The 14,092-nt window shown below is 35.0% G+C and overlaps 1 protein-coding gene across 9 annotated transcripts in view; it reads left to right on the forward strand.

Moving 5' to 3' along the window:
* The window catches only part of OSBPL9 (oxysterol binding protein like 9), a 176,605-nt gene that overhangs the window by 125,389 nt on the left and 37,124 nt on the right, over window positions 1–14,092 (forward strand). For 8 of the 9 annotated variants that reach the window (XM_064281953.1, XM_064281954.1, XM_064281957.1 and 5 more), the window contains 4 exons: window positions 3,916–4,011; window positions 4,251–4,298; window positions 5,284–5,313; window positions 6,202–6,252. In XM_064281953.1, coding sequence (XP_064138023.1) covers window positions 3,916–4,011; window positions 4,251–4,298; window positions 5,284–5,313; window positions 6,202–6,252 — 225 coding nt within the window. The remainder of the gene's footprint in view (window positions 1–3,915; window positions 4,012–4,250; window positions 4,299–5,283; window positions 5,314–6,201; window positions 6,253–14,092) is intronic. The other variant, XM_064281955.1, reaches the window with a different exon arrangement.

A 14,092-nucleotide genomic window follows, 5' to 3' on the forward strand; every position in this document is an offset into this window, starting at 1 on the left:
GATACACAGTTCTGAGGCAGTTTGATATTTTTCTACCAGTGAAGGTACTATTTTAGAAATCCCCCTTAAGATGGGCCAGATGTGACTATGTGTACATATGCGTGTTTTAAACTGGATACATAGATCCTGGCCAGTTAAATGGAATCATCTGTTACTCTTCTTAACCTTATCTATTTTAGCTTCTTTGGTATAGGTAAATATTCTTGAAAACTGGAGGCTGTTTTGTTTTTAGCATACATGCCACATAGTGATATTTTTCCTTTGCATTTTTTTTTTTTGTCGCCGTTTTAATGGGTAGGTTGAGGTTTAATTTCTGTTGAGTTTCTTTTGATTTAATTTATTACATCACAGACCATTTTGTTTTTATTTCCCTATGATAGTTGTGTTTAGGCTTTAAATGAATTCATACAAAAATCATCAAATTTTAGAACTATGGCTTATCAACCTCTTTGATCCTAACTGAAGAATGCAACATAATCACTTCAGTTACTACTGAAGGACATGGACAAAAGAAGGAAAAAAACACAAGAGTGCGAGGGGGTAGTTGAGAAGGGGATGGAAAACAGAGAATGGAAAGGCAAGACACATCCAGGGAGAAGTCACAGGGAAGACTGGTATCATGGTACCAGCAGTTGCTACACACTTCAACCAGTGCCACATGTATTCATTCAGCACTGAGGTAGCCCTGGGGATATAATGATTAATGAAGGGCACAGCTCTTGCCCTCATGGAGTTTATAATCCTTCAAAGAAGTCAGTCAAATAATTACGATGTAATAAATGTTACATAGGGGAAGAGTGCTCAAATGTATATCTACTTGACTTCCAACTTCCTTGTCTCAAGAGCTAGTGTAAGATGTTGCTGTAAGAAGTATGAAATCAGCTGTGTCTTAAAGGGGCTGCTGAGTTCTCTCAGTTCTTTCAAAGGAAGACAGACCACTCTTAACATGGTAAAGGACTGTATTCTATTTTTATGATCTCTTTTAAAATAAAACTTTTAAAAATGATTCATATGAGTAAGTGTAGTGCCTTAATATTCTAAATGTTAAATAGAAAGAGAAACAGTTACGACTTTAAGTGAAATTTTATATAAAATCGTCTACATTAGAAGATAATGAGTTCCTCATAAGTTTTTCAAGCAAAGACTAGATGACTTTCAAAGATGTAATAGTAACTTCTGTGAGTGGTAAATTGGACTAGGTGACTTAGATTATATAGTGACACTTGTGGTTCTTTCTCCTAGTGTATCATTCTTAGTTGAGAAAACAATTACTATAAACTGCTTAGCTGTGTTATTGATAAATTCGTACATGCTCTATTATTGATTGCAACTGGGGCAACTATATGCGTAGTGTTTTCTTTTTAAGTACACCAAAGATTTATGGGTTACTATGCAAGACGTTAGGCCAGTTGCTGGGATTTTAAGCTGATAACTGTCGTTATAAAACTCCCAGTATGTACATTACCTAAAGAAAGATGGATTGGTTAGTAGATCTTTGACTTGGATGATGTGAAGTATGTAGTTTATTTTAAGTGTAAGGAATGTTGTAGAAGACTACCTGGAGGCAGACATATGATTGCAGCAACATCAAAGGGTTGCTTTTTGAAGAGTTAACTTAGGTGGGTTTAACATCTCAGTAATTTAAATTTGTTCCCCATTATTCACTGGAAGATTTTTAATTGGGTAGTGATTTATTCAAAGAGACATGTTAATTAGATTTTTATAGTGGTCGTTCTAAATGGATTTAGAAGAGGGAAAATTCTTAAAGATTGCATTTTCCTCTTGATTTAGAGACTTCATTTATGAATATGTCATTGCCCTTTTTTTAATATTTAGCAAGAACAGTGTATTTAGTTGATATTAACTTGATAGTTAAATTTTTGATGATTGTGTTATATTGCTTTATGAAACAAAACAAAAAAACCAACCCAAATAGTCCATCTAATTTTTATGTGGTACAGTAGCATGGAAAGAAATTGCTTCCTTCTTTCATACTGCCAAACCAAAACCCATGGCTGTTAATTCTGACTCATAGTGACTCTGTAGTACAGAGTAGAAGTACCCCACAGGGTTTCCAAGGAGCGGCTGGTGGATTCAAACTGGTGACCTTTTAGTTAGCAGCCGAACTGTTAAGCACTGTGCCACTACAGCTTCTTTCGTAGTACAGTACTGTCGTATCTCTGAAATGTGATGTGTTTATCTCTTCTCCATTTTTTATCATCACATTTAACATCACTCATTAGGAAGGGCTTTCAATACTCATTTCAACATCTATGTTAAAAAAAAAACAAACCACATATACAAAAAAAAAAACCCGAGACAGCTTTAGCTTTATCACCTTTGAATTTGGGAGAAAAAAAAAATTACAAGATAAGTTGATTTTTTTCCCCATGAACTCAACAGGACTTAGGTTTTTAATGTTTTGATTCAGAATTTGAATTTTATTTTGGGAAAAGTAACAATAGTAAAAGTAGTAATTGATAGTGTTAGTAATAGTAGTCTTTAGTAGAGGCAGTAGCTGCAGTACTAATAATCGTAGAAGGAGAACGCCTGTATTTGGCAGATAAGAAAACAGAAGCTTAGAGAGCCATTCCGGATCTTGTTCATGGTCATACAGTTTGTTAGTGGCAGAGCTGGAATTAGTAACTAGGTTTGCAAACCCATTGTTGTTTTCATAATATCATACCTTCTCAATTTGGGGTTTTGAGATAATGGATGTGAAAGTGTTTTAAAAGTGATAGTGTTTTGCAAAGATGAGGTATAGATATAATATGAAATGAAGTTTGGCTTCAGTTTACTTAAATGGAGAATGTGAAATTGATCATACTTTGGCTGATAAAAGAAGTAACATTCAAAGACAGTGGCAAGTGAAGGTCAAGTTTGAGGTGGGTGTGTTGAACCACTGTATTTCACCCTTTCACCCATTTAGCACAGAGATTTGTGATTAGGCCGGGATTGTGACATTAGCTTTTTCCCCTGCTGCACTGCATGACAGCTGGGCATGCAGATGTGGCAAGCTGGTAGTCTTTTTCTGTTCTCCAGCTCTTTTGTCTTTGGTACCCAGGATATGTGTTTTTTGAGTCAGAGATAATTAAGAACTCAAACTTTTCTTTTGGGTAAAGTTAAAACAGGAATCCTGTGTTCTTGAAGCTTAAAATTTTAAGTGTACAAAAAAGTAGGACATGCAAATGCTAGACTGTTAAACTGAGAAGTAAGTGGGCCCTCTAAATAAACAAACATTTATACCATGTCCAGGGTGTAGTGTTCATGCCAAGGATGAGCATGGGTCAGGAAGTTGATTAAGAAAAGTGTTGTCACTTTCACTTGGAGAGGGGCATCTTCATAGAAGAGGTGAGAATTTCATGTCCCTCTCTCCCCCACCCCTTCTCTTTTCTTTCTTTCCCTAGCAGGAAAAGAAAAAAAAAAAAAATTTTTTTTTTTTTTTTTTTTGAAGGAGGGAGGAAAACTTCGAAACTGATGGGGTAGGTTAGGGAATGGGAGAACTGAGTAGTGACTATGAAATTAAATGAAAGGACTGGAGGAACGAGTTAAACGTGTAATACTGTATATGATACTATATATAAAATACTATTTATATATATTAGCTAAATTACTGTCACCCTGGAGGTGACTGGCATCCTTTACAGGGCTTTTGGGAGAGAAGAAAGTGAGTTTGAAGAGCAGGGTAAATTCTAATTTGAGCAGCAGCACTTGAAACTGATGAGAAGGGAGTAGTGCTAGAAGTCGATGAGGGAGATTCTTAGAGAATTTAGGAACACTTAAGTAGACCTATTTGCATAGAAGTACTATTTTCATTTTAGAAATTAAAATGTCGTCATGTGTGAGGGATTTTGTGTGCTATTAAATACTGGTTGGACACTGCTTGGTTCATTGCAATTTCTCTTTTTTTCCTAGGGTTTGGATTCAGGATTTGTTCCAAGTGTCCAAGACTTTGATAAGAAACTTACAGAAGCTGATGCTTACCTACAAATCTTGATAGAACAATTAAAGGTATAGCGGATTAGTTTATATATTGGATTGATACAAAGGAGTAAGTGATGTCACTGAGCTTGATTTTGAGTAAAAATAGTTACTTGAAAAAATATATATTATCTTGAAAATTCATATAAATCATCCCTGGAAGAAATGTGTTTAAGAACTGAAGTATGCTTTTCTATATTTAGTAAGTGTGTACATGTAGTAAAGTAGTTCAGTACTATAACCTTTTTTTTTGTTTTTAAATTTTGTAGCTCTTTGATGACAAGCTTCAAAACTGCAAAGATGATGAACAGAGAAAGGTAACCTTTATAACCATGTTTTTGACTTTTTTATTTTCAAATCCGAGAGTCTTCTGGAGAAGTAATAGAAGGATCTCAGTGTTTTGACTGTTTGACCTATTATAATAGTACTGCTGTATGGACCTCGAGTAGGGTTTTCTAGTGATTTTCTGTTATGGTTTGAAAAGGGTAATGCACAAAATTTTAATGTAATACCGCTTTTAATTTTAAGTACCCAATTCCTAGGAGTATGTTCTTTCCTCTTCAGAGTGAAGGTGGAAAGTTATTTTATTAAATTTACCTGTGATCACTTCAGATATTAATAAACTAACCATCAAGAATTTTCTGAATAAACAAGAAGCCACAGATGAGAAAAAAAATGAATACTGCTTTAGTTATAGTCTTTCCTTCCCCTCCTCCCTGCCCCTCCATTGGATTTTGGACAGCTGTTATTTAGTTTAAATATTGTTTTCTTTTCTTCTTTTATAAACTTTTTTTTCTCTCTTTGACTAGACTTTCTGATGTAATCGTTTATTTTTTCCTTATTTGACTCTTTTTTACTTGTAGTAGCAGTAACTCAAGTTCAATTCACCTTCAGTACCTAGTTTTGGAATTTAGTCCCATGTTGTTTCTAATCAGCTTAGCAACATTAAGATGACACTAAGATATAAGCATTTTTTAATTCCATAGTAAAATCTATAGAAAAGGTAAAACTTATTTTCAGGTAAGGAATGAATGTGTTAATTATCCTTGTAAAACTTGAATTGAATCACATGAATTTTGTTTTAGAGGGTTTAATCCATGGAATATCTGGAATTTTTATGTAAATATTAGATGTAAACAAAAATGAAATTAACAAAAAACACCTCCCTTCCCAACTTGCCTGTTCTCACATGTAGCAGTGAGTACATTTTGGTAAAATTCTTTAAATGGCTAACCAGTAGAAAAATGATGATACCTTTTTGTGTTTCCGATTACTTCTACTTAAACTTATTATTTTTTACAGAAAATTGAAACTCTCAAAGAGACAACAAATGTAAGTCATGTGTTCAGGAAACTCTGGCTTTGCACTAGGAAGTGCATTAGATGTTACTTCTATTTTAAGCTGCTGTTAATAAGAGCAATTGAAATTTTAATTTTCTTGCATTTTTACTAGGGTGTTTTAAGAATCGTATTATTTTCCGAAGAAATTTAAACAAATAGAATAACCCCTTTAATTGAAATTGACTTCCTGTACCATTGTATCTGTTTGTGGTCTTGCCTGTTTGAGACCTTTGGATAAAAGATATCATTCATGCACAAAGTATGTTTTTTTATAATTAAAATAGATTATAATTCAGGTCTTTGATGTACTGACCTTCTGGCACTATATAATGGGCTGCTAATGAGATTTGTATTTTGAAAAAAGTAGTTCAAACAGACAAAATAGCATTTCAGGCCTACAAATATTTTGACAGGATCCTTTCCTCTCCATACTTAGAGATAAGTCTTGAGTAAAAACCCGTTGCCGTCCAGTCGATTCAGACTCATAGCGACCCTGCAGGACAGGGTAGAACCGCCCCATACGGTTCCCAGGGAGCGCCTGGTGGACTTAGGAATTTACGTCAGAGTTGCTGCTGTCGATCTAAGAATTCAGGAGTCAGTCAGACTCACAAGCCTTTCTGTTCGAAGTGTTGAAAACCCATTTAGACGTTAGTGTAAATTAACAATTTTTTGGCATTCCTTAACAATTCATAGAATTACTACTGTATGACATCATTTGCCATTGAGTAGTTCTTGTCTAGTATAAATGTCAAACCTGTACATTTGAACTGACTTAAAAAATATGTATATATATATATATATATATATGTATTTTAAGCTTTAACCGCATGTGACCATTTTATTGGGGGCAGGATTCTAAAATCAGTGATTTGTGTTTTAGAACATGGTAGAATCAATTAAACACTGCATTGTGCTGCTGCAGATTGCTAAAGTAAGTAAATTTTACTTTTGACTTCATTTAATGGGGTATAAAGTTATAATGGAAACTTTAATAGCCAAAAAATTCAGTTCTGAAATACATTACCTTTCCCTAGTAATCTATATCGTGAACTTCCTGGTACTGTTGAACAAGTTTTATGTTTGGCTGTTATCTTACCTGCATGTGCCTTTTTGTGATAAGATAATTTTTGGTGGTGGATGGGAAAGAGGTGAGTATGTTTGAATGACTTACCTGTTCCTTCCATTTTGTCTATTATCATTACTGCTTGCAACAGAGACATATTTTGTAAAAATCTTTTACAAAAAGAGTTTTGTTTAGGAAATAAGGGAATTAAGTTTTAGTAGAGTCCTTTTTCTTATCCATAATGAAACACATAATAGAGATACGTTTTTTAAATTTTTCTTTGTTGTAGATCTTTTCCTGGTACGGAATTATATTAAAGAACTGCACTTTAGTAGCTGTTCTAATTTATGAAATAAGATATATTTTGAATTACTGTGAGTTCAAAAACGTATGGATATTGTCAGCTTTTCTGAGAAATTTTGGTTTATTCAACCTAAATATATATTGCTTGAAATTTTGAGAAACAAGAATTTTATTGTTTGAGAATAAGAATTTAATTCTGTTTTTCATTATTTCTGCCTGATTGCACTCACATTTTTCCAGCCAGTGGCTAGAATGATGTGGGCGGACAGCTCAGCAGCCAAGTTTGGAAATTCTGTTTTGTGTGTGTTTTAAATTACTGGCCCATTTTACTTATTCAGTTGCATGTGTTTATTTGCCCAATAATAGACACTTTTTACCTAGCATTATTAATGATAATAATAGACATTCCATTTATGCTTAGATAATAAGGATATTCAGCTTATAAACTAAAGAAGCCAATATCATTTTCTTTTGAGACCAGATTCAATATTATACTTAAAGTGTCAGAACTTCAGGGCTTAGATTGTCTTTCTAGATATTCTTGACCACTGTGCCTGATTTCCTATGTAATTATCTAATTTTCTTATCTACATCTGTGGATCAGAATATTTTCTAAAGCTTCAGAAGGGGAGGATAGGGTTGGAGACATGAATGGGTTTTTGTTTTTATTTTTCTTGGTTGTGAAATTACATAAGTGGAGGAGTACCTACAGGTACCCAAAAACCTGTATATTGAGAACCAGTAAACGATACCTTGTCCAGTGTGAGTAGGTATCTTAGGACATTCATACTGCCTTCTTTAGATGATTGAGAAAGTAGAAGAGTTTATAGAGTATTTAGGCCAGTTTGGGTGGTCTGCAAAAATCTTCCAGAACTTTAATTAGTTGTAAATCGGAGCAGCCCAGCCCCTTTGAATATAAAGTAGGAAATTATGTAGATAACGCTCATCTTTTAGCCACCATCAAGAACAATTTTGGTGTCACGTCCCTGGAATGAATTTCAATTCAAATTACAAAAGCTCCTTTCCAGAATTTTCTGTAATGTAATCTGTACCTGCTACCTAATTATTTTAGCCAGTTTAATAGACACTTCAGGGTCCTTCAGAATAGTTAACTTGGACCAGGTGAATGGAGTTTGGCTTTTTAGTTTTTTCCGGGAGGAAGTTTTATTGTTGTAAATGTTATGTGCAAATACCACCCTCAGATTATTTGTGTACCTTGTACGAACTCTGTGTGTATCTTTAAACCTAATTTAGGCATAAAACAGGTCATGTCTCTTGCCTGCTCAAGTTCCACTAATGGTTCCCCACTTCACTTGGAATAAAATATAAGCTACTCACCGTAATTTAACATCATTTGTGGTACCTCTGCCCTCTCACCTAATGTTAAACTCTCGATTGACAATACCATTCCAACAACACTGGCCTGTTTTCTTTTTTCTCGAACAGGCCACGCTTTTTTCTGCTTCAGGATTTGTACTTGCTTTTCCTTCTACCTGAAAGACATTTTCCGCTCATTTAAATTTCTGCCCACATATCACCTTTTTGGAGAGACTTTCCTGACTAAAATAATCTGCCCCCCCCGCCCCCCATTTTCTTCATGGCCCTGTATCACTAGCCTAATTTACATAATATATTTGCGCATTTACCTGTCTGTACACCAGGATGTGATTGATCTCCATGACGACTTTGTCTTATTTACCACTGTAGCTTCAGTGCCTAGAACAATTGCCTGCCACGTAGTAGGTACCTGATAAATAATTGTGAGTTGTTGAATGCGCTTTTCTAATGCATAATTTTCAATGGTTGCATGGTTTAGTGTTTTCATTATATGTATGATTTTTTTAATTCAGCTAGCTCTATTGTTAATCACTTACGATGTACTGTGATGAACAGAGTAGAGCTGCCCCCATAGGGTTTCCAAGGAGTGCCTGGTGGATTTGAACTGCCAACCTTTTGGTTAGCAGCTGTAGCTCGTAACCACTACACCACCAGGGTTTCCATGATTAAGATATAGGAATTTTGAATAGTTATGAGAGGCAGCCTACCATAACCTTTGAAAGCGTGGGCTCTGGAGCCAGACTGCTTGGGTTTGAATCCCAGCTCTACCACTTGAACAAGCTTATCATGTCTGTGCCTTGGTTTCCTCATATATTAAAATGAGGATAATAGCAGTACTTGTTTTTTAGTGATACTGTGAGTGTTAAATTAGCATTTATAATGCTCTTAATATGAGGCATATAATAAACCCTTAATAAATGTTTGTTAAATTGAAAATAATTTGGGAGAGCCTAAATTTTAAAGTATCAATATGTGTTGTTGAAAATAGGAGAAATTCCATCTACTACTGATAGGAATATAAATTGTTGTAGCCCCTTTGGAGGATTATTCTTGACTGGCAGGTTAATAAAACACTGGAGTCAGCTACTTTGAAGAAGATAATGCCATCTGAGACCTCAAAAGGATGTAAGATGATAGCTAATTTGATACCATTTTTGTTTTGGACTGATTTGGTATTAGAGGCAGCATGCTGTATATAGAATTTGGACCTTCCAGTTTTGATCGTTGCATTTTAATTGCAATGACCAAAAGCTTACGTGTAAAGGCTCTCCTGTCTAAATTAGTGCGTTGGTCCCCCAAATCTGCTAAACATTGGAATCATCTGGGAATATAAAAACTTTGATGCCTGGCTTCCACTTCAAGAGTTGGGGGTGAGGGGGAGGGTAAAATATATATAACAAAATTTGCCATGTTAACTATTTTTAAGTGTACAATTCAGTGACATTAATTACATTCACAATGTTTGCACCCATCACCACTGTTTTCCAAAATTTTTTTCATCACACCAAACAGAAACTCAGTACCCTTTAATCACTAACTCCACAGTTCACCTTCTCCATCTCTGATAACCGCTAATAAAATTTATCTCAATGCATTTATTTGCCTATTCTAGACATTTCATCTAAGTGCTAGCCCTAGACATTCTGGTTTAATTGGTATGGGGTGTGACCTGGGCATTGCGACTTTTCAAACTCCCAGGTGATTCCATTGTGCAGCAAAGGTTGGGCACCACTTGGCAGGTGGGCTGTGTTGTCACAGAAGACCTCATTCTTCATTTGTGCTCTTGATGGAGACAGCTTGTGTTCCACTCATGGGGAACTGGGGGATGGAAAGTGGAGATGATCAGGGAGGCTTCTGCAGCTGGGGACTTGGCCAAGTCTTTATGTAGATCACGGTTTTATGACCACATACCACAGCTTATAAGCATTGTTATAATTGCCTGTGTGCTTACTTGACTGTGCTTTTCCGTAGAACAATTTTTGCATTATTTACAAATAACTACTGAATTTAAAGAGACATGGTATGCTAGACACCCTTCGGTTATGATTTATAATTGGTACCAATTAAAAAAAATTTTTTCTGTGGTAAAATACATATAACATAAAATTTGCCATTTTAACTGTTTTTAAGTGTATAATGCACTGTTTCTTTGGGTTTAATGCATTGTTTCACCAGTTAAATCATGCAGTTAAACATTTCTATGTAATTAAAAATCAGGCCCTTTAAAATGGTAATTCTTTTAAGCAAAGACAATTAGCATTTTCAATATAGGCAGATCAGTTCAATTCCTGCGTTTTAAAATGTCTTGCACAAAATAGGAACAAATAAATACTGTCAGTTGACTAATTAAATACAAATTGAGACCTTAAGTTTGTGAGTTATTTATTTGGATATTGTAGAATAGACCGGTGCTGCTTGATAGAATGATAGCTACAAATGTAATTTAAAAATTCCTAGCAACTGCATTTTAAAAAAGAGTACAAAAAAAAAAAAAATTTTTTTTTTTTACAAAAGAATAGGTGAAATTAATAAAATTCATTATTTTAAAATCAATTCCTCCTGCTTTTAACCTAGTATGCCTAAAATATTATCATTTCACATGGTATCAATATAAAAATTTATTAATGAGATATTTCACTTTTTTTTTTTGTCTTTTTGCACACCAAGTTTTCAAAATCCTGTATGTATTTTACACTTTTAACTGGCCACATTTCAAGTGTGCAGTAGTCACATGGGATTAGCGGCTACTGAGTTAGGCAGCACAGGTCGTCATTATCCTTTTAGGACTGTAAGTTGTAAGATTCATTCATGTTGTGTCGTGTATGAGCGTCATTCTTTTTTATTGCTGAATAATATTCCATTGTATGGATAGTCACATTTGTTTATCCATTCATCAGTTGATGAACATATAGGTTGTTTTCACTTTTTGGCTATTGTAAATATTGCTGCTATGAACACTGGCATATAATGTTTTTGTGTAGACATGTGTTTTCATTTCTCTTGGGTATATATACCTTGGAATACAATTACTGGGTCATATGATAACTCTGTGTTTAACTTTTTGAGAACTGCCTGTGAAACTGTTTTCCAAGGTGACCACCATTTTATCTAGTCCCACCTGCAAGTATGAAATTTCCAGTTTCTCCACATCCTCACCAACACTTGTGATTAAATGTCTTTTTGATTTTAGCCGTTTTAGTGGTATGAAGCGATCTTCAATTGTGGTTTTCACTTGCATTTCCCTAATGACTAATGATGTTGAGTATCTTTTTATATGCTTATTACTAACCTTTCAAATATCTTCTTTGGAAGAATGTCTTTTGAAATCCTTTGTCCATTTTATAATGGAATTATGTCTTTTTATTGTTGAGTTTTAAGAGTTCTTCATATATTCTGGTTAAAAGCTACTTACCAGCTGTATGATTTGCACATTTTTTTCTTCAAGTCTGTGGATCATCTTTTTACTTTCTTGGTGGTATCCTTTGAAGCCCCAAGTTTTTAATTTTGGTGAAGTCTAATGTATCACTCTTCTATTACTTTTGCTTTTGCTAATGCATCTAAGAAATCATTGCCTTGCTCAAAAATCACAAAAATTTACTCCTCTGTTTTCTTCTAAGGGTTTTATAGTTTTGGCTGTTACGCTTAGGTCTGTGGCCCACGTTGAGTTAATTTTTGTATATGGTTTGGGATAAGTGCCCAATTTTTTTTTCCAACTCCGTTATCCCAGACCTGGTTTTTGAATTCCATCAGACTTGCATTTGAAATTTTCCTTCATCACTGTTGTATATATGTATATTTTTTCATATAATTAGAAAGTGTCTGGGTATATAATTAAGAGCAGTTTCATTAGACTATATTACCTCATTAGAAAGGTGGAGTTATAATTTGTGTATTTTGATGGTAGGCATGGTTTAAAGAAGTATTAGAGCCTCTGATTTAGGTCAAAAGTCTTCCCAGTTTTTGTTCACATCCCATTTCCAGATCTCAATCGTGTTGATATGTTCAGAGAAGAGAATAGCCATTGTATAAAAAATGAGAGACTTAGAACCAAATAAACATTTATAATTTCAACAGGAAGTAGCGTTGGTTCCTTCTTTGTTTCATTAACATAATTCATGTTGAATTCAGTTGGCTCTCTGATTTTACAGTACTTGAGATTTAACTTTAGCTGACCCCGATAAATGGCAGCTTGTAGTTTACATTAAAAAAAAAAGAAAGATGGAAGGAGACCCCCCCCAAAAAATGAGTGTAATAATCAAAGTTTATGATGGGATTGATTGATATAAGGCATTTAATAGCCTTTGAGTTCATCTGAATTTGACCTTGCCTTAAAAAAACAAACTACAACAGTAAAAAAGATAGTAAACCCTGATTCCAAATACCCTGTGGATAGCCTGCACTACTAAATTGGGGACATTTTGTAGGAAAAAAATGTCTGATGTTAACAGTTGATTTTAGATTAGAAGTGATTGTTTTCTTAGATAATGTACTGTATCAGTAATCTCTTGCTGCATTAACAAGCCACACCAAAAATGAGTGGCTTAAAATAACAACAGCCGTTTGTTTTGCTCACACATATGTGATTTAGGCAGGCCTGAAGGTTTGTCTTGGATCCATGCAGCTTCAGCAGTCGTGGCTTAACTGAGGCTAGAGGATCTGCTTTCAAGATGGCTCACTCACATGACTAGGAAGTTGGGCTGGTGGCCTGAACTTCCTCTCCATATGTTCCTCTTCACAAGCTGTTTGGGTTTTCTCACAACATGGTGGTTGGGTTCTAAGAGCAAGTATCCTAAGAAAACAAGGTGGAAGTTTGCGGCATTTCTGTGACCTAGTCTCAGAAGTGTCATGGAGTCACTCCTGCCATACTTATTGATAGAGACAGTCACAAAGGCCCACTCAGGCTCAAGGGAAGGGGACATGAATCCACCTCCTGATGGGGCCATTGCTGGAAAATTTAATCTACCGCATCTATATAAGAATTTCTTTGGAAAATCAGTTTAAGTTCAGAAATTAATAGAAGGAAAGCTAAAAGTAAAATTTCATTTTCTGAGCAAGAAACTTTCTTTTTTAATTACTTCTGTATAATTCTCAATAATTTAATTTCAGTTGTCTCTGTCTTCAGAATTACTGAAATTTAACTGAATTTAACTCGGCCTTGCAAATAAAGGGGAGAATCCCAACATTATCTAGATTTTAAAATGCAGTTACTGTCTGGGAAATGCACTGTATTGAGAGTCCTCAAGACTGGCAGTTTTGGTGATTATATAGGAGGACTCGGGACACAGCATCTAGTTGTACTGAACGGCTTTGATATACTGCAGTGGAAGGATAGAAGGCAAAGTCAGTGAAGGGAATAGGTGCATGGATGAAGTCTAGAGGACAGTCAGGCACTACTTTCCAAGAGTCTACTCCCAGTAGAGTCACAGGATGTGCTTAATTCTTCCAGCAGTGAATTGTGACGTGTGCGATGTTGTCTATGAGGAAAGCTCCTTGGAGACTTAGCGCCTAAGGTTTTTACTGGAGGCTTGTCAAGCAGGCACCCTCTGCCTAGCACTTAACACGATTCCAAACTTCCAGAAGGAAAGCAGGTGTTCAGCGTAAGCCATAACGTGTGCACAGTGAGTGAGCCACTCTTTATCAGTCAAGAGGCGGGGAGAATCCTCCTGAAATCCAAGTTCCTAGATGCCAGGCAAGGGTCAATCTTGCAAGCAGGTCTTTTCTGAGGATAGTTTCAGGCCTCCTATTTAACCCTTTTTTTTGCACATGAACTTTAAGAAAATGGTCTCTAAATTGCTTTCGATCAACCCTTCAATATGTAGATTTCTAAGTAAGCTTGGCAGTTAAAGATAGAAAAGGTTATAAATAAATCAGACGTAACTTGGTTATTATGTTTAAAACCAAGACCAAAGATTGATTTCTTATTAAAACTTGAAAACTTCCGGGTAGTATGGAGTTACAACTTTAAGGTTTGGTTTAGAGTTAAATATATTGTCTGTATAATACTAAAAGATGGATCCCTTTAACCCCTCATAGTTAATGTTTGCTTCTTTAGATAATTGTCCTTTTG

The sequence above is a fragment of the Loxodonta africana genome, chromosome 3 (assembly GCF_030014295.1).
Source record: "Loxodonta africana isolate mLoxAfr1 chromosome 3, mLoxAfr1.hap2, whole genome shotgun sequence".
NCBI classification, from domain to species: domain Eukaryota; kingdom Metazoa; phylum Chordata; class Mammalia; order Proboscidea; family Elephantidae; genus Loxodonta; species Loxodonta africana.